Source organism: Odontomachus brunneus, unplaced genomic scaffold (genome assembly GCF_010583005.1).
Source record: "Odontomachus brunneus isolate Ranch 3 - 2012 unplaced genomic scaffold, Obru_v1 Obru_scaffold_242, whole genome shotgun sequence".
Taxonomy (NCBI): Eukaryota; Metazoa; Arthropoda; class Insecta; order Hymenoptera; family Formicidae; genus Odontomachus; species Odontomachus brunneus.
In genome coordinates this window covers 85,476-110,874 of record NW_022639692.1, presented here as the reverse complement: position 1 = coordinate 110,874, position 25,399 = coordinate 85,476, and the positions used below count along the sequence as shown (strand labels likewise).

The 25,399-nt window shown below is 36.2% G+C and overlaps 1 protein-coding gene across 12 annotated transcripts in view; it reads right to left on the bottom strand.

The window, feature by feature from the left end:
* The window catches only part of LOC116852627 (collagen alpha-1(XVIII) chain-like), a 69,057-nt gene extending 50,826 nt beyond the window's left edge, over positions 1–18,231 (bottom strand). For 4 of the 12 annotated variants that reach the window (XM_032833164.1, XM_032833163.1, XM_032833165.1 and 1 more), the window contains exon 1: positions 16,603–18,226. In XM_032833164.1, coding sequence (XP_032689055.1) covers positions 16,603–16,728 — 126 coding nt within the window. In that variant the 5' untranslated portion in view covers positions 16,729–18,226. Of the gene's footprint in view, positions 1–16,602 lie in introns of all 12 variants that reach the window. The other 8 variants (XM_032833162.1, XM_032833167.1, XM_032833168.1 and 5 more) reach the window with 6 other exon arrangements.
* Positions 18,232–25,399: the final 7,168 nt, after the last annotated feature.

Here is a 25,399-nt window from a genome sequence, read left to right as displayed (position 1 = left end):
TCCTGTGACTTCGTCTCATTCCTCTGCAATTGTTTTAATAGTCCCGGTCATCTCGTGGTATAACGACATCGTAAATAATATATAATGGCACCTTCGCGATTTCTTATATAGGGTGTCTGACGCAAAGTGTCTTATATCTTATATGCATACATAGATTAGGTCGAACTGAATATAAAATTCTTCTGCCAGACAACCGCATAAAATTTCAAATTATTCATTAAAGGAGATTGGCGAATCATCAGGCGCGATACAGGCAGATGAGTTATAACGTCTGCCGCCGTTTGCTTGTGGAGTATAACGTGTGCTTGTAGATTATACAAATAAGCATGTAGATTTTTTAGTTATTAATTAAAGAAAATCAGCGAGTGATAGCGCGCGATAATGCGTCAATGTTCTTTAATAACCAAAAAATCTTAACGTAGTTGTTTGCAAAATGATTGAGAACTTTTTTTGCTCAATTTGACTTGAAACTTAACGTGGTCGTTTGCGAAAGATTACAAACAACCTTTCTGTCCACGAATATACATGAAGTATGGAATACTTTGCGTCAGACACCTTATGTATCTCGAGAAAAATATCTCTCTCTCTCTCTCTCTCTCTCTCTCTCTCTCTCTCTGTCTTTCGAAGGAGACGGATAATGGAAGTCTAAGGTAGCGGCATGTGTTCGAACGGAATTGTTCGCTCGCTCGAGATTTCAATAACGTTCGCGCAACTTTGTTTTACTTCGCGGCGATAGTCGCCGCGAAGACGCTGGCTGTTATCCGACATCGGTAGTCCATTTCCATTTTCAAGAAGGGAAAGATCTACCGTATTTTCAGTGGATGCTGCGCGAAAATAGCGCGATGTCCTTTACATCCTCTCTCTCTCTCTCTCTCTCTCTCTCTCTCTCTCTCTCTGTCTTCCTTTTTATACTCTACCTCTTTTGCTTTTATACTCTACTCTATTTTGCTCTACTTTACGCTATCTTTCCTTTCCTTGAGAGCACTTCGATGATCGATTACGCAAGATTGAAAATTTTGGATAGCGGTGACCGACCAAGCAGCCGCGCGTAGCGTTTTTACGATTCTTTAGCAGACGTTTACGTTTTATTGATTTACGCGTGCTCCGACAGTGTTTATGTCCCGGCAATTTCGGTGGCGGCGCTATGCCATATTACGCTCGTGATTTCAAGTTACGGCCGACTCGCGCGCGATAGGTATTTCTTGGGCGCGGAAATTAAGTGATAAAATCATAAGTGTTATCGCGACGCTAAGCTCCCGCCGTGGGCGCCGCGCGGCCGGAGAACGGGCTCTGTTCTCCGTGCGATCTCTTCACGCAAAACGGAACGCGAACCAAGACTTTATGAGGCAAGTTTCGTAATATCGCTGCGCGCGAGCATTCGGCCGCGCCAACTCTCCCCTTCGCGTCTGAATCCACCGGACTGTTAAGCCCATTTTCTATAATAGCCGTAGAAGCATGCAGTAAGACGCGTAAGCAATAAACAAATTGACCAACTGATTATTCTTATAATACTCGTCTGTGTTTGGTCAATTTACTTACTGTTTATGTCCTACTACCATTGTAGATGACCCTTTATAGCTGTTGCAGAATGGGCTTTAGGTCTTTCACACACACAGATTGCCGTAACCATCGACGTAATGCGTAAACTTAAGTTAAAGAACCAATCGGGATATTGCTTTAGGATTATTCTAGCTAGAAGAAGATTGATGCGATCGTATAAATAGAATTCAGTCCGAGTAACTAAGATTTCAACTAAATGAATCTTACTTAGTTACTTTTGCATACGACTAGATTTACCGGCAATTCTATTTTCTTCTAGAGAACACAAAACTCTAGCAAAATCTCCATTGGTTCTGCAACTAAAGTTTACGTCTTATGTCTATGGTTACGGCAATTTATGTACGAAAGTCCTTAACTCTTTCGCTAACAATCTTATTTTTTAAAAAAGATACAATTTCTTTTATATTTTCACTTCATTAAATATATTAATATATAATATAGTTTTAGTAAAAAAAAATTAAAAATTGTATGTTTGGCGTCAAAGAGATAAGTTCAAAATAACTACTTGTCCTTACATGTCAGCTTATCGCGACAGGCGCCTCACGTAAGCGTGCGTGTAATGGAGAGTATTTGATCCACGATATACGCTAACTATTTTTATTTATAATTTAAAAACTAAGCTCCGGACAAATTTTTGTAAAAGGAAAAATCGTCTCAGAATTCGATTAGGAATACATCTTTCCAAGGACAAGTGGTTATTTTGAATTAACTTTATGTCCCGTTGATAGCGAAAAGGTTAAAAGTTGTAGCGTCGGCGGCAACGGTGGCATTATTGTTGGTCCTGCTGAAAATTTGTAACGCTCGGTTGTGGTAGACACGATCGTTCACAGCGCCATTATCGGAAATTTCGAGCGCTTTAACGAGTACGGCGCGCAATTGCTGAAAATGAAAAAAAGAAGAGCACTCTAAGTGGCGATAAATTCCGGTTCTCGCTTGATGCGAATCGATCAGTTGAGTTTCGTCGAATTAAATCGCGCCGCGTGGGGGCAACTCTTAATTACCATATCGAAGCGGCAGTTTCTGACTGGGTGGGTGTGACTAATGAATGATTTATTTTGGATTTTATCATTAGGCTCTCGATGTTCATTGTGTCATGTCAATTAGTGTCACCTTCGGAAGCGCTCATTTATTTTACCTAAATAATGAGGTACGAGAAAGCTAGTCCAGTGCTCGTGTCAATAAGAATTTTATTACACTGAGAGAAAAGATATTTGAAAAATAAAAAATATTTACTCCGTGGATATTATTAATATACTTACTCGATATAATATGCATGTTTTTACATTGAGAAAACGTTTTTTTTTTAAAGAGAAAATATACATTTTCTTAATATTAAAGAGTTACATAAAGTCTAAACATGGATAAATTTTCATTTATTTATAACTTGCAAAAAAATGTTTTTTCGAAATTCTGTTTTTTTTATCGATACAGAAAACATCAACGAAGATAAATCTTTTAATGTTTTTGTAATTTAATGAATTTAAAAACAGTTATAATGAGAAAATAAAACACACGTTTTTAAGAACAATAACATTTGAAACATTGGTCTGGGCAAATTATATCCGTATTTAAGGTTAAAATCGTTACTTCTCAGGAAAGCAGTTGTCTATTTAAAAAAAGAATTTAGATTTAGATTCAAGTAAATATGTTATTAGCGCTCATTTAATAAATGTTTTTTGTTTTACCCATACATTTTCTTTCAGTGTAGTGATGGAAGGATAACAATGTCGCGAGGGGGCGTTGGGAATTGTCTGTGCGCGCGATAAAATTGTATAGATATATTTTATAAATAATTAAATATAATGATCGCTCATTTCGTAGTTCATTATGTCACGTCAATTAATTCCGCCTTCGGAAGCGCACTTTGATTTTGCAATAAATAATAAGGGATGACGCGCGAGAAAAACAGCCCGCTGCTCGTGTCAATAAAAACTTTATTAGTAGTGGAAGGATAATAAACGTTGCGCGGCGTTGGGAGTTGTTTATGCGATATTTAAAATTGTCTGGATAATATCTCAAGCAATATGAGACCGCTCACCTCACGATACTTACATAAGATCGATTGTTCTTTTTATGACATCATGTCGCGAACCATTATGAGCGTTATATGCGAGAAGACCGAGCGGCCCCATTGAAGTGACATTTATTCGGAACACAGCGGTGTTGTGTTTGGAACGGTTAGTCATTAACGATTCATCGAGTGTATCGTTTGCAAACTACAGCGCCATCCTGAATAGCTGCCGGAAGCGATATATCGATGCCGACTTCATTAGGCTAAGCTGTATTCTCGTTGATAAATAAAACAATTTGTAGCGAGACTAAACGGGGAAAGGGGAGCAAAGTGCCGGGAGAGCAACAGGGAAAGAAAGGATATACGCGAAAATATGACACACCGTCTCCGTGTTGCGTTTGCCGACTAGATATATTGTTGTATTAAGCAATCAGGCTACCTCTGAGCTATTTCATTTATTGTAAAAACACGCGACACGTGTCACGTCGATTTCCCAACCGTTTCTGGAAATGTTTGTCTTGTCGTGCGTCGAGCACGTATTTTCGGTGGAACTTTTATCAACCAAGTTTTTTTCCAATCACAGCCTGCCGATTCTCGTCGCGCTGTTTGTAGAATTATTCGCCGACCCATATTGTCGCGAGGGGGGCTGAGGGGGAAAGATATTAAGTATGACCGCTAACACCGCATTTTAACGCGTGTGTACGCGTGCGGAAACATTTACGAGGTTCGTTGCTCCATATGCGCTGGTAAACGAGAGTGTCGCGTGATTTATGAACGACGTAATTCTCGCGCCGAACGTCGATAATACGCGAGCCTCGCGCGATCATATCGGCCTGTGTGTATGTTCCTCGGGATTGGATAATTGCCGTGGCTTCAACGTCGAAATCATCTTCTACGTGCCGTTTGATACCTTAACGATCACGTGTCAGGATTCCGCTATATATCGTGGTAACCTCTTTACCTAATCGAGAGCCAGACTAAACAAACTTCGGGGCGGATCGCATGATTAACGGCACAGTTTCAAAGGGTATACGGCCCGTTGTTTAGACGTAGAAACCTATCAGGAAACCTATCAGGAACGGTAATTATCAGCCAACATCCTTCTGCTCGACAGATCTGACGTTAACGACCTTACGATCCGCGCACTTATTATTCCCGATAGATTTTCTGTTTCGAATATATACATGCTCCACACTGAAAACAGGATTTCGTTGTCAAAACGAAAATTTGACCGAAATGAGATCAACTAAACGTTTGGTAAAGCTTGATCTATAATGTGTTCTTTGCTTTCTGTTTCTTTTTCTTTGTCTCTTTTTGATTCAGACCTTAAATCTGATCTACAATATGCTCTTTGTATTCTGTTTTTTGTCTTCTGTCTTTTTCTGGCTTAAAGCTTAAGATTTGAGTCAGAAAGAGATAAAGAAGCAGGAAGCAAAGAATACATTGTAGATCAAGCTTTAAGCCTTAGAAAAAGACAGAGAACAAGAAACAGGAAGTCTACAATGTGCAAAGAACACATTGTAGATTCATCTTAATAGCGACCAAATGTTTAATCGCCGCTTGTATATTTCACTAATACTCATCCTACATGATACAAGTAAATAACATGGCAATGCCAACCAAATCCTAAATGTTTCGGATCAAATATAAAAAGAATTTTTCTAGTATATACTAGATGCGCATCAAGAACGATCGCGTAGGACAAATTTGACGACTTGTATGTTATCTGTCTCCTTAGTCGTGTGCGTTATATTCATCCGATTCAATGAACTTTATTAGTAATCATATTCCGAATTATTAATTAATTTAATTTGATTTTTAATTAATTTTAATTATAAACTAACGTTATTTAATTAAATTTAATTATAAACTAACTAAATTTAATTATAAATTAACGAAATTTAATTATAAACTAACTTTATTTAATTTAATTTTTAACTTAATTTACTTCGCATCAAAAAAAAAGAATTTTGTCGGATTAATTAAATTTTCTCTGGTGAAATATGAACGAATCAGAAATTCCGGTTGAAGTTCCGTTCGAGTTAATAAAATTTCTGATTAACGAGAACTTGCAACTGTTCAAGTTAACTAGAAATCTTATTAACTGGAACAGAATTCTTAACTGGAACAGATAACTTCAATTGCAATTTCTGGTTCGGTCATATTTCATCAGACATTTGGTTAACTTTTTTTTCCGTGCAGGCTTAAAAAAGATATATTTCTTCTTATTAATATAAAAATATTTTATATTAGTACAAGTAAATACATGTGTGTGTTGTTAGTATCGACAGAATAAATATATTTTATATTTCTCAAATATTCTTTCTCTCAATGTATAAATTCATTACAGTATTATATATATCTCATGGAAAAGATCCGCATTGTCGAAATTTTTAATAACTGAATTAATGTCGCACAATCGAATTGTTTACCGATTAATATCGTATTTTCTTATTCCTTATACTTTAAGAACGTTGTCCGACGTGAGAGACAAGATTACCGGTTACTACAGAGTACAATTTTTTATCAATAAGTGCAATATATTGTCTGAGAGAGATATATTATACATACATACATACATACATACATATATATAAGAGAAATATAACAATTACGATGTGCAATTTTTATCGTGACAATTTGCCATGAAAGGACGTATCGACAGAATCTCTGGACGTCGCGATTCTTCGTCGGAAATAGGTCGATGTGTCACGGTACGTCGCGACTCTAACCATTCGAAATTTCGTGCCGTATTCTGCGCGTGGACACACGTAGAGATACATTTCGAGCCTGAGCAATTGGCGACCAACCTCGCGAAATTCAAGTCCGCTGTACGGCATTCAGGCCGCGTGTGTGAAGTTTCGTCTTTGATGTGGTTGATTGCTATTGTCGATGCACCCATGAACAGCGCAATGAACATCGCTTAATGCAACAAGTTCAAATCGAGGTCGACAGATACATATGCGTTTATAACATACAATCGATATGGATTACTCTTTGATGAATTGTGAGGAATTCATAAAGTGTACGCGGAACGTCAAAAATCTGTGAACGTTCGTATATGAGCGAAGAAATACGCGGGGAATTTTGTAGCGAGAGTTACTACAGAATTTCGTAACGGAGGAATGAATCCACATTCTGCGACTATCTTTTCATTTTTTACATTAAGGAAGAAATATCTAAAAGATAAAAGATATTTATTCAGTGGATACTAAAAACATATGTATTTAAATCTAAATTTATTTATCTAAGTGGAATAATTTTTTAAGGAAATGTATATTTTAAAAAATTATACCCTTATTTAAAAGAAATTGTTTTCATTCTAAAAATATGTGTATTAGTATAAATAAATATGATATTGGTATTCAAATAAATATATTTCATTTTTAGATTTTTTTTCTCAGAAGTTATATGCTACTTATATTTTAAGAACAGAAATGTGTTGTTAAAAGCTGCTATGTTTCTTGCGAAATTTATTACACTGAGAGAAAAAAATTTCTAAAGAATAGAAAAATAACATCTACTTAGTGGGTGTTAATAACATATTCATTTAAATCTAAATTCTTTTATTTAAATAGAACATAGTTTTCATGAAAAGCAATGAAAATGTATATTTTTTTATTTGAGAAATATTTTATATTGATATGAGAAATATGTTATTATTATCGATCGCGAACAAATATTTTTTATTTCTTAAATATTTTTTCTTTCCATGTATGTATCTTAACAAAATAAACCTTACTGATAGTCTATTTCCGCATTATTAAAAACATAATCAAAAATCGAAAAAAATTTATATGAAAAGAGAAACTATAATACTCTTTCTATATATAGATATCTTATTTTACATAAAAATATAACGGTATTTTTATATACACTTGGATGAAATCACGTATATCGTGCAAATCACTGACAACCGACTGCGAGAGTAAACGTAAAAAATGACATCCCTCTTGTAATACTATTCTGTTATTCCGCTTCTATAAAAAATGTTTTTAAAGCTATAAGTAAACTGAGAAAAGGGTGACATATGACAATGCCATTAAACTCGAGTAATACTGAGATACTTTCGATAACTACAACTGGCAAAACGAAATGTATTTTGCATCTACTGCATAAAATCACATTTCTCGCTGAACTGTGCTGAATAATATTTTCTCCGAGCCATTCGTCTCATCCGAATTAATGGTTAATATATAGGAAATGGACAAAACATTTTTACTATTATAAAAGCCAAGAGAAAGAGAGAAGAAAGCGAGAGAATGTAGAAAGTACGTGAAATCTAATGTCCACAGAAAGGGAGTTATTTCGTGGCTCATGCGCGAAATTGCGGCACAAGAACACTTCCTTTGTGCGCGCACTGTAAAATTGACCAATGCGATTTGTACGTTGATATCCAGGCATCATTGACTAAACCGTCTCCGCTTTCAGAGGAAATTTAAGATTGCGCGAAAGCCCGCAAAGCTTTGCAGTGAAAGTCGAAGCGGCTGTCGCAAATATGTTCCAACCGGCAACAAAAATTCTGCCCGCGCCGCGTGTAATCCGAGGAATGAGTGAAAAATACTTCGATTAAAAAACACACGTGAAAAAACTTTGATTAGTCGAAGCGGTCGCCCTTCGTTCGCTTTTATTTGTCCTCGTCATCCTGTCATTGCGATGGCGGAGAGAGACAAGTGCATGATAAAATTTCACCGCGTGAGAAAAATCCAGATGTGTGAAAAAAAAAGGAAAAAATCCCATCACGGTTCGTTGTAAATCGGATTTCGGATACAAACGCGTGTCATCTTCTTCCACTTAAATAGAGAAAAAACTGTTCAAACGCGAGGCTTCAACATGCGAGTTAAAATAACCGTGAAACAAAAGTGGGAATCAAATCAAACGGAGAAGGAGATACAGATGGAAATGCCACAATAACATTCGCTTGTAAACGATACGCGCGGTAATTGATGGCTACAGTTATGCAAAAATGATTCAACTCACAAATTATAATTTTTGAATTTTTGTTTTTTACTAATAGGTAGCCCATACATCTTTCTATATAAAATAAAAAAGACCTAATTTATAAGCGCCTAAAGTTAATTAAAAATATTTATTTTATAAAACAATATTTATTTATAAAAAATATTTTTTTTTATTAGTTGCGTCATTTTTTACCCATTTTTTTAAGTTAAGGCTACTGGATACTCGTTGCGGCCATATCGGCTTGTGACATCAGAAGCGAGAAGTGATGCGCTGAAAATTTTTAGGTGCCAAATAAAAAGATATTTATATGAAAAAACAATTCTGATCGCTCAAGCATATTTTCAAAATGTTCAGAAAACTATTCTTTTCCCTTGACAGTCAATAAATAGCTATAAAATAAATGTGGCAAAATCATGAGAAAAGGCAGGTTAAAAAGGAAGGTTGCTTGTCACGTTAATTTTACGGCTATTTATTGAATGCAAGGAAAAAGTGTAATTTACGAAACATTTAATAAATACGAGCGATCAGAGGTATTCTTTTACATAAATATCTTTTTATTTAGAAATAACACAAGAATTTTCTACGTGTCTTCTTGCTTCTGACGTCATCAATAAAGAGTTCCGCGGCGAGTATTCAGATTGCAAAAAGTTTTGTGTTAAATTTAATACATTTCACGTGTCCCAGTTTATTCACTCTAATGTTTATTTTACACAAATATGTTGACAACACAACTTATCTGTACACTTTATATATAAAATATATGTGTGCTTCATCAAGAATATATGTTACATTTGAATTGTATTATTTTAACACTGAGAAATGGCGAATGTGAATTTAATGTAGAAGAATCAAAATAATGACGATATGTTAAATTAACACACGAGTATATTAAAAATTGCTTGCACGCTTGACTTCCTAAACGATTGTGAAGAGCCTCAGTGCTATCTGTACTTTTTAATCATGTATCAAATTTTCATCTTTATTCTTCTCGAAAGTCCATGTGGTATTCGATCATTCTTGCGTAACTACATCCAATTATGTAATGTATAGCTGATATGATCTACTGCTCGGTGTTACGTTACGGACGTATCTCGATATCTTATTGTTAGGATGAGAATGAAGAAGAGTCTCTCCTGCAGACGACTGAGACCTCTCTGCATAGAGATAACTTTTTCACAATTTTTTATGCCGTAGATTTTGTTCCCAATGACGCATCTTGGATAATAAGAACACGAAGAACGCGTATTATTCAAGTTTTCTGCTTGTTAATCTTTTGGAGCATAGTGATTCCACCATAAGATCACCTATTAGATCTAAATCATAGCTTCAGGCATAGTGATTTCGCAATGAAATCATCTGTGCATCGTAATACACTAGTTTTTTGTGTTACTCGTAGTATTCCTTTTAGTTTGCACGTTTATTCTGTAAAAATAGGAAAATATAAAACATTAATTTTAAAAGGAACGATCTCTTGGATTGTCATTCTAGACATGTGACATGAATATTTTATTAAAATCCGAATTTTGAAAGTTCTGTGTTTCAAAGGGTTAATGGATATCCCGCGACTATATACGGTGCAGCACAAGTAACGAGAAGAATGCGCTACATGTATTTTTTTAACGTCCTTGTGGAACTCCTACTTGTTTGTAGATGACACGACAATTGTGTGTTGCGCAACTGAAACTACTGTTACGCGCGCGTCCCGATAACTTGTCATTACGACGAAAATGGAGGACGCGAGGGTGTCGTTTACGTTGGCGCGTAAAACGGTATTATCGTGTTATCGTGTAACACGAGTGGCAAGAGATTGGAAGATGACGGTAGCGAGGAAATAGGAAGGGTATTTATGGCATATACCGCAGGGCGGGTTCTCGAGCCCTTGAGGGGGGAACGTGTATAAATTGGTCACGGTTAAGGTTGGTTTATATTTATAACCAAAGCATTGGCTCAAAGCAGCCGGAGCGCGGGTTTATCGCCGTAATGGAACGAACGAGGCACCCATGTCGTGGTAAAAATGACGCGATGGATCTTCCGTGTCTTGTTCTCGTTGCGAGCGTATTACTTGAATTTTTCGCGCTTTCCCCGCATTACCCGCGACGCACATGCACCTTCCTTCTTACCACGTCGTTTTGTTCGAATGGGAAGTAACTCGCTTCACGACGACGACGACGACGACGAATGCGGAACGTGAAATTTGAGACAGCGACTTGACAAATCGAAGAATAGACGATATCGAACGGATGAATGCGAGCCACCGAAGAATAAGGACGCGCGGGCTTATTCATTTGACGCAATAAATTACGAGCGGCGCGCCGCTCACTTGTATTAACGAGTAAGCCGATTAGACAGGACAACGGAAAAATGTAAAGCCGAATAAAGATCGAGAACGTCGGTCGGACGGAAATGGCTTCGCGAAAGACTTATTGCCACGTGTTGGTCGAACTAGTAGGCGTGTGGGTGTATCGATCGCCCTTTAATCGATCGTTGTGCTATCGCATAATCGACGATTGAATTAACGCGGAACATTTATACATTTCTTTTTTTGTTTTCTTTTTCTCTTCTCCTTCCCATCTCTCTCTCTCTCTCTCTCTCTCTCTCTCTCATTTTCTCAGTTTCCTTCCTTCCTTCTCTTTCTTTCTCTCTTTTTCTCTCCTTCTCTCAGCTCTTCGTTGCTTTTTTACCGCCTTTCGAGCGCGCTCCTTCCTTCTCGTCTGTTCGCCTGTCCCCTTTCGTTTCATCGTCGATCGTTTATCGCTTCTCTCGCTCGTTCGCTCTTTTTGATACTCTGGCCGGCACTCGGGCACGGCACGCAGCCAGTGTGGAGCATTAAATTCAATCGGAAACTATTTTTTTTCCCGCTGGCATGCCGGAGCGGACAAATTGTGCCTCCCCACACATACCGGCCCTTTACGAGGTCGGCATGTTTAGTCTGTTATTTAGAACACGCGACCCCGACTTGCGCAGCCAGACTCGAGCGTTGTCAGTGAAAAAGCTATGACATTTGTACAATTTTATGTGCATATTCATCTTGTAGTCATACCACTTATTGGTGACCAGTCGAAATGTATAACAGTCGCGAGCACGCGTTTATTACATGACACGGTTCTCGCGCAAATTTACATGAAGTGAGTGCTCTTAACGAGAAAGAGGAAGAGAGAAAAAATATATAGGCAAAAAACATTTATTTTCAAGTAAGAGTATGAAGCAACTACGTCTTACATTTCGCGCAAATAATCTTTCGCTTCGTAGTTGAAAGTGTTGCGAAAGAATGTGAAGAATTTTTTTTCTTATTATTTCGCGTTCTCCGTGTACTTTCGAACAGCAGGCGCTCGTTCACGTCCCACTTCGATTTTTAATTATCGACGGTACGATAGCAGGAACTACGAAAAATAGCGGGACGTGTTCGATGTTGCAGCGTGTAACACGACTATCGTCCGTCTTGCACGCGACAAAAGAAGCAGCGGGCTCCCGAAGAGAGAGAACGCGAATCTTGCAAAACAGTGCTTTGAAATCTTAGACATCGTAATCTAAGCAAAGCGACGGGTCCATTTTAGAATTTAATGAAATCCTTGAAATTTGATCGATTAATTTATACCGGTCGTGCTAAACGCGCGCAGAAACTTCGTAACCCGATACGCTCGCGTAATATCCATTCGAGTAAACCTTACCTTATCGCATTAAATTAATTTCCATTTAGATGGGGGAAGTCCCAATCGGTGTCCTTTTTCTAAATTTGGCGATTGTGCGACGAATCAAGCGCGGCACAATCGAATGATCGGACTGAGACCGGAAATACATTCGGTATTCGGGTTACCATCATTACGAGCAACATACACTGAGCGGAAAAAATAGTTGGATTAATGAGAGCTTGTTTGAACGAACGAAATTCGTTCGAGCGAATGTTCAGTCGTTTGGATGAATTGTACAGTTACTGTGACGAGTTGCCAATTGATTGAAAGATCGCGATTTAATCAGTGACTATATCAACTTGCGACTTCTTGTTGTACTGACGTGTAATTTACTCGATACGATACTTCTTTGAAGGTGGGTTCGAAATTGCCGATTTTGCTCATCCAATTGCCCTTTTCTTCTCAGTGCAGAAGCGCGCGGGAACACCGGAGAAATTTGTTAGCGGAGGAATTTCTTATTAGATATAATAATGTATTCGAGATATATGTTGCGCGCGGCGCACGATATCGAAATCTTCGCATAATTTCTAAGAAGATTACGTAGCGAGTGGAAATTTTCTCTCGGCGTGAGATAACACGGCGGTTTTAATATAATTCGCAGACACAGCTGTGTTACGTGCGTGATGTTGTATAAAAAAGAAAAAGATTGTGTGTATAAACTTGGGGATTGCATCGAGAATTCAAAAATGTGAAACGAGTGTTCGTAAAATACGAGTCTCCAAATGAAGTTGTTTTTAATGTTACAAGCGATTAAGGGTGGATGATCTTTTGCAAATTTACCGCCGTAGCCATAACGGTCGTGAATCAATATGCAACAAATCTTTATGTTCAATACAGTTTCAATGGGATTTTATTTTATACAAACACGGCACTCTTTCATTGCTTAGTTGTTTGATAACAGAGATTTAATGAATGTGAAAAATAGCATCCAACGAAATTTTCGTTAAAACAGAATTTCGAATTATTTAAAAAATTCACATATAAAGTTTGCACACGCATAATTTCTCAGTTTCTTTTTCTATTTAATTTATGAAATTTAATTTATTTCTATTTTAATATTTATGAAAAGCTATCTGCTATGTTCCAAATGGATAATTAAGGATTACCTTTTCGCACAGTTTCACGCGTAAAGAAGCATTGTTGACAAATCACATTCTCACGTAATAGTACAGTAATTTATCGTAACGAGCTGTGATGAGATCTTGTAATACCGCTAATGGCCATGGCGTGATATCTAGATCGTAAAATGAACGTAAAAACTGACGCTAATTAGCCTGCTAGCTTTCGCATGATCGATTAAATTAACTCCATCCGATAATAATTATCAAGGAAATTGTGGAAGATAGTGTGAATAATTCATGTACACGGGTTTTGCTGAGCACTTTAGTAAATGTGCCTTGATAAAAATCAGTCGTGATTTCTGAATTTCTGGCGTGATTTTATCGCATCTAACTGTCCTTCTATTAGAGCGAATAAAGAACAATTAACTTGATCTAAAAAACTGACAAATATATATTTACTATTATATACTACAGAAAAATATATACTACTATTATATATTACAAAAAAATATATATTACATTCAAATAAATGTTACTTGTCCCAAGTATTTTATAAGTTTATATATTCGTAAACCTAAGTTCATCATAAGCATTAAATTTATTCAATATACTTTCTAAGGGAAGTCCTGGCAAATTTAGCATTTTTGTCAAGAATATTAAGAAGTTATAGAATCCTGATGGGAGTGCAAATTAAATAAGATTTGGGGAATTGTAAATTAATAGGAGTATAAAGTTTTTGTTATGTGTACGTCTAACAATATCTTGATATAAAAGGTTTAAGTTTTAATTTCACTTCTGTTCTACAAAAGAATCATACTTCAACACTAATCATTTTCAATTCCTCAACAGGAATAATCTGAAATCAGTATTAATACATTTTTTTTATTCATTAGAGTTATTGATTCACGAATGTTTTCACGAATGTTAAAAATTTTAATATTGCTATTTACTTATTTCATTTGCTCGGATTTTTCAGTGAAAATATTAAACTTGATTCTTTTTAACTTTCATTTTGCAAATGTTGTTTTTTCCAAAATTCGCTTCATAAACCAGTAATTATAATCCAAATAAAAATAAAAAAACGTATTAAAACTGATTTTAGATTATTTTTGTTGAAGCTAAGATGGTCACCAATGAAACAAAATTCTTTTGCAGAATAGAATTGAATAGAAATGGACACAATCATTAATATCCAAAATAAAATCTAAATTTTTTACACCATGTTGTTAATAAACATATAACAAATATTATATAACAAATTAATATAATAGACATATATAACACATAACAAAAAATTATATCCTTACTACTACTATAACTGTTTACAACTCTCTAAATAGTCTATTTAATTTTTTACTTATTTCTATTGGAGTACTGTAACTCTTTAAATTAAAATAAAAATCTAGTTTTCTCACTACACAGAGTCGAATCAACTTTTTCTTCGATAAAACTTTATATGATATTCTTGTAAAGAGAATATATATATATAAATTCTTCTTTTGACTACATGGCAATGAGCTTTTCTAAAATATGTGATGAGTCCATTTTAGGAATATTATCAAGAAAATATTCTTGAGAATATTCTTTGTGAGAGATAACCATTACTCAAAAGAAGGAAACTAAACTGAGTAGTCGTTTCTCCTGGCAGTGGAACGAAATTTTTCTGCGTGCATAAATCTATTTGAAAGTTGCTCGCGAATCATCTCGCTCGGCGAATTAAAGCGCGCGATATTGAATATTTAAAATATTCCCCGAGCGCCTTCGTGTTCTCCGCTATTCAATGTTACGATCGAATCGATCAAATCATCATACTACATGGGAGGACGTCTCGACCTCTCGTCCGAGACAATTAACGAGGCTGATGGGCGTCTGAAAATTCTGACGACCCGCCTCAACGTCGTACGTGTGTAGATCGATCCCAACATTATTCCTCGAGAATGGTCGTTGGCCGTGCCGCTTCATAAATCGCTCGATTTATCGTTGCTGACTCACCGCGATCCGTTCGCGGCACATTGCTGCCCGCAAGGGGTACCCACCGACCCCACCGGCACAGGTGAGCTATGGAGAAGTCAGACCTCGAAAATTGTCGAGGATATCCTGCACGATAATCACGGACATTACGTCCATAATCGAGCGACAAAGTAGCGTCGCTCGTCCTTATCCCGATATCGAATATCGTTGACTTCATTCGCTGTTAAATTTCTCCTTCATATTTTATGCGCGGCTAATGTGATTGATAAATTTGCGCTCTCTTGCGATGCGCAATATTATTTTATGCTTCAATTTTTAAGAAAATTTTTACGATTAGTTCTTTTCCCAGATTCTCGTACGTATCTTTCATCTACACTGAGAGAAAAACAGTTGGATCGACAAAATCGGCGGTTTCAAAGCCGCCTTTAAAGAAATGTTGTATCTAGCGAACAAATTACGCGCAAAGGAAATAATAAGTCGCAAGTTAATGTAGTTATTGACCAAATCGCGATCATTTCAATCGATAACTCGTCACAGCAACTGTATAATTCGTTCAATCGGCTAAATGTTTGCTTGAACGAATCTTGTTCATTCAGACAGAGTCTCATTAACTCGACCACTTCCTTTTTTCTTGGTATACGAATTCCCTTCAGTCAGCTGCAGTAAGTAAATTTCCTTTTTGATCAAATTATCGAATATGTTAATTCCGGAAATTATAATCGATGGGACAGTTATGAATTTTTACGAATTAATATTGAGAACTTCAGAGTGGTAAATAGAAGTGAGGATTTTATTCCCATTTAATTTCAAATTCGCTTTACTCTCTATCAAATTCTTGATTTATTTTATCATATAATTTTTACGGATACATTTAAAATGTTACGGATCTCTCTGTGGAAGATAATGTCCGATCAAATTTCTGTGTTTGTCTAGATGAAAGGAAATACGACGAATCTGGGACGCACTATATTTATTTTTGTCGAATAGGTAATTTAGTAATATTGCAAAAGTGATAAAAGTATTCAAATTTGCTTGAAATTATAAATATAAATCGTAATTAAATTATAACGTAAAACAGAGACGCGTGTCACACGAGCGAGGAAAGTAATATCATTAATAAACATGGACAAATTTGCGTGACGTTATTTTCTTTTTTAATATTATTGAATATGTTTGTTACGAACGGAGAGCAAAATTTTTACTTAGATAATTGACCTTAGATCTTATTCGTGAATCGGAACGAAATGTGTGAACACATTGAGTGTGAAGAGTATCTCTTCATTTCTCAGTCTTCGAATATTTCTCATTAAAAGTTGAACGTATAGTAAAAGAGGAAAAGTATACTTACGTTAAAATCAGTAGTGCATTTTACAAGATCCGGAGGATGACCAGCGTATAGCTTCAAAGATTGCAGCAGACCCTTTAAATAAACAGCCAGGAAATAGTAGACTATAGTACGGCATATAGGGTTCATTGTCTTGTTTCACGAGTCTCGTTTCTGCTCTCTCCTTTCTTCCTCTCGCAAGGAGGACGCTATTCCCATTAAAGCACTTTTATTGCGAAATATCGGATTCAAAACATAACGTAGTAAAACGGATTATATACGGCGTGTCGTGTTCAGGTATTAAAAGAGCTCCTTCTCTTGTTCTACAAGAATATCATCGACAGAATTCAATCATATTAACAAGTAATGCAAATGACACATATCAGAATGCGCGATTGATAAATTTTGCGATCTGCGACGTCTCGCTTTTGAATGAATAATGGCTTGACTCAATCAAACGCTACGACATAAGTCGACACACGCAACGCGTTCCGACGAAACAAGTATACAAGCTGACTTTTAAACACGCGCGCGCGCGCGCGCGACAGAATAACGCGTTTACAGGCGATGCCTGCTAAATCTTCGTCCATGCACCGCTGAGATTATCGCAATTTATGTTTCTCGTATTTTTCAATATACAATACTGGAGAAAATCGGTGATTTATCTCCGCCCGGGCAACGATTCCAGTCTTCTATTTCGGAGAAAGGAACCGGCATTCTGGGACGGTGCATCGATCATTCGGAAAGTGTTCGCGGGATCGATCGATCTTTCTAAATGGCCCGCAGTAACGCGCTTTACGGTGCATTTTACGGTTTTCGGTCGGTGCAAAAGCTGTTTCTTTTTTCTTCCACCGGCTGTGTTAGTCCGCTGCAGTCGTAATGCTTTTTTCGTTCTCGAAACAACTGCCGCGGATTTGTACAGTTGAAAAGTCGCTCGGAGTTGTACCGCGCGGCAGCGCGCTCCTCCATACTTTTCCACTTTATTATCGATAAAACGCGAAAGAAAAAAAAAAAACCAGAAAGAATAAATGTGCCAGTGCAACGAGTCATTATTATGTCAGCGTTTCAACTAACGAGTATGGGTATCTGTTTTTTTTTTAATAAATTCAGAAAGATGTGTGAGGGAATGAAATCGTTATTTTCTTTTTTTCGCAAACTGCACGCGAAAAATCCGCTAAAGCGCGCTCCGAATTTTGTGGCGCTGTTAAGCGTTCTCTTGTCAGGCGCGGATAGATGGAAAATTCATAATTTTTAGCAGTAACGCGCGCATATCATCATTTCCAGTGATTATAATTTAACGAGTTATATAAATTTCTTTTAGCTCGGGCACGCGTGTCATCGACATGTATCTCCCTTTTGAAACTGTCACATTTTTACTAATTCATAGTTATTGAACCATTTTTTAGATTACTTAACACTGCATCTTCCATAAGTATGATAAAAATTTTGTCGCCGGCGAATCAATGTTTCGCAAGGATTAATTCTTTTCACAGCATAGCACACTTGCACGGCAAATCGTGAGATAGTAGAGAAACGTCAAACACTAAGCACTAACAATTTCAATCGCGATCGATTGATTCCTTCGACTCCCGACTGGCTTCGCCGCGAACGTTCTGCACGAGATGACCGCGGATGACTGTGTTGTAGCACGTTAGTCGTCTCGGAAGCTAAAGCCTGGGATATAAAATGCGGGAGGGAGGGGAGAGTCTGCTCATGCGAGTCGTTTACACACATATTCGTTGTTTGTAAGATCTAAAATCGCGTATTCGATAAACTTTCGATTGTTTGAACACCAATGTTTTCGTCAATACTAATTTCGGAAGATGTTTTCGTCAATACTAATTTCAGACACATTTGATGTGTGCAGAAATACTGAAAAAGAGTAATGTGTGGAATGCTTATATTGTACTAAGAATGATACAAATTTAAGTCATAGAAAGATTAACATTTCAGTGAGAACAAGAAGAAATTATGTAATCGTATAGTTCAACAAATTAATTATGCGAGAAATAGTTTTATCATATATACCGTATACACAAAGAAAAAGACATCTGTGACAACTATATAGATGACAACTATACGAATTTTGTATGTGGAATTAATGTATATAGTTTAACAAACTACTTTGTAGTTATTTCGACTAAAGCTGAATGATTACACGAACTACATTGTTACTATATATTTCTCGTACGCTAAGAGGAAAAATATCTAAAAAATAAAAAGCATTAATTTCGGTGAGTGTTAATAATACATTTACTTAAATCGTAATTTTCTTTTGTTTAAGTAGAATAAATAATTGTTTTCATGAACAGCAACGCGGTTTTAGGGGAAAATGCGTATTTTCTTATTTGAAAGAAATTTTTTTTCAATGTAAAAATATGTGTATATATATAAGCATAGGTAAATATGTTATTAATGTTTTGTCGAATAAATATTTCTTATTTTTTATTTTTCTTCCAGTATAATCATTTGACTTTAATGCAATAACTACAAAATAATTAATGTATATAGTTTAAGCTCTTTTATAATTATTGCAGCTAAAGCTGAATGATGATGAAAATTATATAGTTGTTATACTATATAGTTTTCATAATTCCATTCAACTTAAGTTGCAGTGACTACAAAATAGTTTATTAAAGTATACATTAATTCTACATACTGAATTCGTGTAGTTGTCACCTCTGTTATGGTTGCTATTATCGTGTCTCTTTCTCGAAGCTGGTAAGTAAGGCTAACTGCAAGAATAACTAACAAACACTCTCTTGCAAAATTATCATGCTAACTTGTCATCAGTTTGGTGCGTGCGTGTATTAATGTCTCAAAAATTAGATTTTGCTCGTTACTACTAATTTTGCGCTGTTAATCCGATCTCCGAAGTATGAAACGTGTTATATAATGACGCGGATAATTTATACCAGAGGGAAAGGTAATTTTGCATGCAACATGGTGTGTCATCCTCTTAATCACCTCGAAAACAGAATTGAACACGTATCAAGTTCCTAGACCGGTCACGGCACTTATATTCGATTATGACATCAGAAACGAGAATTCGTACGTAAATTTTTTCTTGCGACACCCGTCGGAATAACTGAATTTTATTTCGTCGCACGCCCTGCCTTCGTATGCTGAGCGTGCAAACTCGGCAGTAAACTCGGCTCATACGTATCCTATGTTGCCAATAACGATCGGCTGCTTTTTATAACGGATAATTAAGCTCGATACAGCTCGAGTTAACGGTGGAGAGCGCCAGTAAAGAGAAGAACAAACGCGTCGAAAGAAAGCACATATATCTCGCGATATTATTTGCTTCATGGTTCGTCCAGGGAACGGTCTGCCGCGTTGTAAGGGAGAATTCCATTATGCTGCGCTTTAATTTATTAGGTCAACGCCAATTATTTTGCTTAGGCGGAAAGAATATGCGGCTCTCAGTGTTAGACAACTCGGAGTTAGACAAATTTAATCCCGCGCATGGGCGGAGGTAGGAGAGCGCGCGGATTGAAGAGCGGAGATAACAAGAATAAGCTTAAATTTTGTCGAGTTATTAGAGTACGAGGAGACGGAAAGGGAAGCAGAAAGAGGGCGGAATAGAGAGAGAGGAGCAGGGAAGAATCGAGTTAGGCGAGCGCGCGTGTACCGCGGGGATTATTGTGCGGCTTCTAAAATCCGTAGCGAGCAGCGCGATCAAATATTTAGAAGAATTTTCTAGGCGTATCAGACTCGTGTCCCGATCGTGCTTTATATATATATATAGGCCCCTTTACTGCAGCTGCCCACTTCAAAAGAGCCCGGGCAGTACGAGAGAGGTAGCGCACACGGGGAAAGAACCGTGAAACTTTAACAGCGTCTTAAATACTTAACTCCCACCCGCATCGGTTCTAAACTTAGCGATGGAATCGTTGTAACCCCTCCACTTACAAATAGCTCTCATTTTCGAGATCTGTAATGTCATCGTTCACGGTGCGCCAGTGTTACGACGCGGATGCAACGTGACACTTATAGAGCGACGCGATCGCGGGCTTTTAACGAGTCACATGAGCAGGAGCGAGGGGAGAACAGGATCGTTCTTATTTTTATTCATTCGAGCTTAGAAAGTTACAAACAAGGGTAATGGAGCGTTCGCTTATGTCGCGAGTTTAGCACATTATCCACTACGACTTTTTAGAGCTAACTGTGCGTATCGATTTTGTAAACTCTGCTTTGTTCAAGCGAATCGGTAAGACTATTTCCGATCGAATCAGCAAGAGAAGTATCTCAGAGACAGTAAATAAGATATAACGGATATTCACTGATCTTCAGTGGGAACACTCCCATTTCACTGTTCCGTCTTACATCTCAACTATTTCGACCAGTAGAAGTAAGTTTTCACTGCAAAATCTGCAGTACACAAACTCATCATACACGAAGAGAATATTATAACATTTTTCGCATAAATTCCTTTCAATTTTACTATGTTTCGGTAAATATTGACAAAAACAGACCACCTTCCGAGGACGATGACCTTCATATGTTGTCGAGGTCATCATTCTGAGTAACATTCAAAAGTTTTTAGCTGTCGCTCGTTGTTCGTTAAAAAGTTATTAACAAAAAAAGTTGCATAAAATGAATGTAATTTTTGGACACAATATATACAAAAATCGAATTTGTAGACTAGGAAAGTGCCCCTAGCACGCACACACACACACACACACACACACACACACACACTGCTCGTCCACCCGCTCGGGCGGGCTCGCGGTAGATGCTTGTTTTCCTATTGTATTAGAATGATTCAAAAATTATCCATATAATTTTGCGACACTACATAAATTAATGAGACAAATTACATTTTATTTATAAAACCTCAAATATAATAGGAACATACACACCCAACGCGAGCCCATCCGGGCGGCGCGCGCGCGGGCGAGCAGTGTATGTGTGTGCGTGTGTATGCAACTGAACGTAACACACGGCTTCCAAATTTTCAACAAGCGTTTGTATGAATTTCTCAATGTAACACATGATTCTAATACATTGTGGAAATTTTAAAAAGTTAGATAAATAACTAACACATAGTATCAGTCAATTAGCTGCTGCCGTGTCTTACGTTCAGTTGCATATGCACGCACACACGCACACACACTACTCGCCTGCCCGCTCGGGCGGGTTCGCGGTGTGTGTGTCCAAAAATTACATTCATTTTATGTAAAATCTTTTGTACGACTGTAATAACTCTTTGTAATAACTTTTTAACGAACAACGAGCGACGGCTAAAACCTCCAGAAAATCACTCAGAATGGTGACCTCTATAACATATGTTAAGGTTAAGGTTATTGAAACAACCTCCTCTAAACAGGAACTTTATCATAATTTTTTTTGTTAATAACTTTTTAACAAACAATGAGCGACGGTTAAAATTGAATGTTATTCAGGATGATGACTTTAACAACATATGTGAAGGTCATCGTCCTCGGAAGGTGGTCCGTTTTTGTCAATAATTACCGAAATTACCGAATTAGTAAAATTAAAAGGAATTTATGCGAAAAAAGTTAATAATATTCTGATAGGTACCGATAAATAGATCTAGTAGTCCTGGGATACATTCAAGTAAATGTAACTTCTTTTAAATATTTTATAAATTTATATATTCGCAAATCTCTTAATATACAGCTCTCATAATCTCTTAACTTTTCATCATAAGCATTGCATTATTAATTGTAAATAGAAATACATTTTGAACTCTAGTAGGTTTAGCTTTTTAATCAAAAATATTAAATTAAAACAAAAATTCGATTTGTTTACTATATAAAGTTGAATCAAGTTTTTCTTCGCTAAAGTTTAACAATATTCTTGTAAAAGGAATAAGTTCTTCTTCTGAGTATATGATAATAAGCTTATCTAAAATTCGTGAGTATATTTGAAGACTATTAACAAGAAAATATTCTTTGTTGAAGATAACCATTACTTAAAAGAAGGTAAATAAACTGAATAACTGCTTTTCTTAGCAGTAGTATGATAAATTTCTCTATCTTGCTAAAAAACATAGTAAATTTCTCAAGAAACGTAGCAAGTGTTCTAATAGCATACTTCAGTTTCTAAAATATAAGTAACATATATGAAATGAAAGAGTAGAGTGAATTGTTACAGAATATCGATCTATTCCTCGTACACAAAATCCTACAGTAATTTTTACTATAAAATTCTTTGTGTACACAGAAGAAAAAGATATTCTTATTTGGAAAATGTCCTTATTTTTGTCATGTCAATCTTCAAATAAAATAAATGAAGATAAGTTAAATGAAGGTCAGTTACTTGCACACGTCAATATATTTTATATTCAATTCGACAAATAATTGCTTAAATTTAAGACGATAAAATTTCTCTGACAAAATTATGTATCGTTGTTTATATATGAAACAATAATTGTTAATTCGAGTACATTAGTTTTAAGTGGCACCTGGGATATAATACACATTTAAAAATATGTTTCAATCCAATATTTTGTATCTTTGATTAATGAAAATTATCTTTGAATAATAAGAGTATAGATTTTCTTTGTTGAGTCGTATAAAATATATTTTTGCGGATAATTTATCTTTGTTTAACGCTACGTAATCTCATTTAAAGATTAACATATTAGAAATAAAGATTTTTCCAAACAAAAATGTTCCTTTTTTCTATGTACAAAATCCAACTTACCGCGTTCATGACGAATCAACGAGTTGAAAGCGACTTGAAATTAATTGCGTAAATTGAAATTGTCTCGTCGCAAAGTGCATAATGAGAATAGTCGCTATCATTAGCTGATCTTTTTAGCGAGATTTTACTGATTGCGATGCTATACTTATAATTGTGAGTCAACAGTTATAAATATAACATTTTCGTGAAAAAAATGCATTGATCGTACTTTAGAGCGCTTCTTTAATCAAAAATCGTTACGGTGCGACCAACCAACGCATAATAATGTACTCGCACGGCGTTTTATAAGCGCAAAGATCTTGAATCGACAATCCGTACGAGATAATCGGAAAATGAGACTCGTCTGACCGAGTTTGCGCCGGTCAGTTATTATCCGGATGGATTAAAAGTCGCGCGTAAAATCAACGAGGAATATTTATGCGAGATCTAGATCGCACTGTCGCTTCGCACATATCGATTTTTAAGCACTTCCGGTACTCACTTTTGCTTAGCGTTTGATCCTTTATCCGGGCGATTCGTTGTAGTAGGATTCGATGCGCTTTTAATTGAAACGGATCACGATACGAACAAAGACATATTACATGTGTAAATTCGTATCAAAATGGAACACTCGCGCGCGCGCATGAGCTTGTATGATAAAATATTCAATTACCGATAGAAAAGTAACTTGAAATAATTCTCTCGCCCCGATGAGAACAGGAGTCTACGTCGGGAAAAAGCGCGCCAATGGATAGGTTAATTTCGACGCTAAGTAAAATATCCGCATCGGAGGGAACGTTTTAATGTTGCGCGTGCAATTGATTACAATTGTAAATGTCAGTCTGCAACGTGGCCGGCACGAGAAATGCATTCACTTGGATTAACCCAAATTATGGTTCACACATATATTCCGAACTGCATTATGTTCGACAATACTGATTGCTATTTAGGTGGCAAGTAATCAGATCGATTGCGCAAACGACAAACGAAAGTAACTTGCTCGACTGAATCAATCCAGATAGACTCTCACGATTATCATGACGTAATCTCTCACGATTATCATGAGATAATCGACGATGGACGCTTTATAAATTTTTAATTGTATTTATGAAATAAATATATTGGGTGTATGTTGAATTAATTATTAAATTTGCATAATGTATAATAATGTAAGTTTTTATTGTATTGACGTTACAACGAATTTACCAAAAGTTATACTCAGATTTTCATATTGTTATAACATTACGTGTTCTTTGGGACGAAGAGTGCGGCCAAATGCATATTGACATTTTGCCTCTTTTACAAAAATTTTGAATATTTCAATTAATCCTTTACAGAAAAAACTACTGAGAACAATATAGGAAAATTATTGAAATATTGTTGAAAAATATTGGAATACTACTGTATACTACAACACTATTAAAGAACTATAGAAAACTTATTCGGTAATTTTATAAATAGTTTTAGTATAACTTTTCAGTAATTAAAACAATAGCGTTTAGATAGCTTATCGTTAATCGACGAAAATACTACTGTTCTCAGTAATTTTCTTATAATATTTTTCTGTAAGAGATGATACACTGATTTGAAGCTTAGGATGAGTAGATTAAGAATGTAAAATCGGTATTATTCCCATCGTCCTTTGAGAAAAAACAGCCCAGAGGGTTGCAATCTTAATAGTATAGCTGTTTATTGAGATTGCAACCAATTCTAAACGATTACGGGAATAATATTGAGATGTTATGTTCTTGATCTATTCGTACTAAACCTTAAATGGACATAACATTTATTAGAATATTTAAAGATTTACAAAACCCCATGGATAGGTGGCGAACACTTGGCCGCACTCTTTTGGTCACTTCTTTCGTATTTCTATCTCATCATTCTATATAATTAATATGACCAGTTATGAGGGATTCAACGTTGCTGAATTTCGTGATTTAATGCACTTAAAGTTGCCGTAAAGCAAAGTTTACGTACATCAGTTTATCAGGAAAGCTAAATAGTATACTTCCGATTGATGCATTGGTCACAGCAACGCTGACCTGATTTTAAATTGTAAATAGGCCAATTTTGCATAATTTCGATTCGTTTTTACTACTTTTCGCTATGAAACGCGATTTCTCGCAACCACGGCGATAGCTTCCTGTCACGAACGCCAACTGCG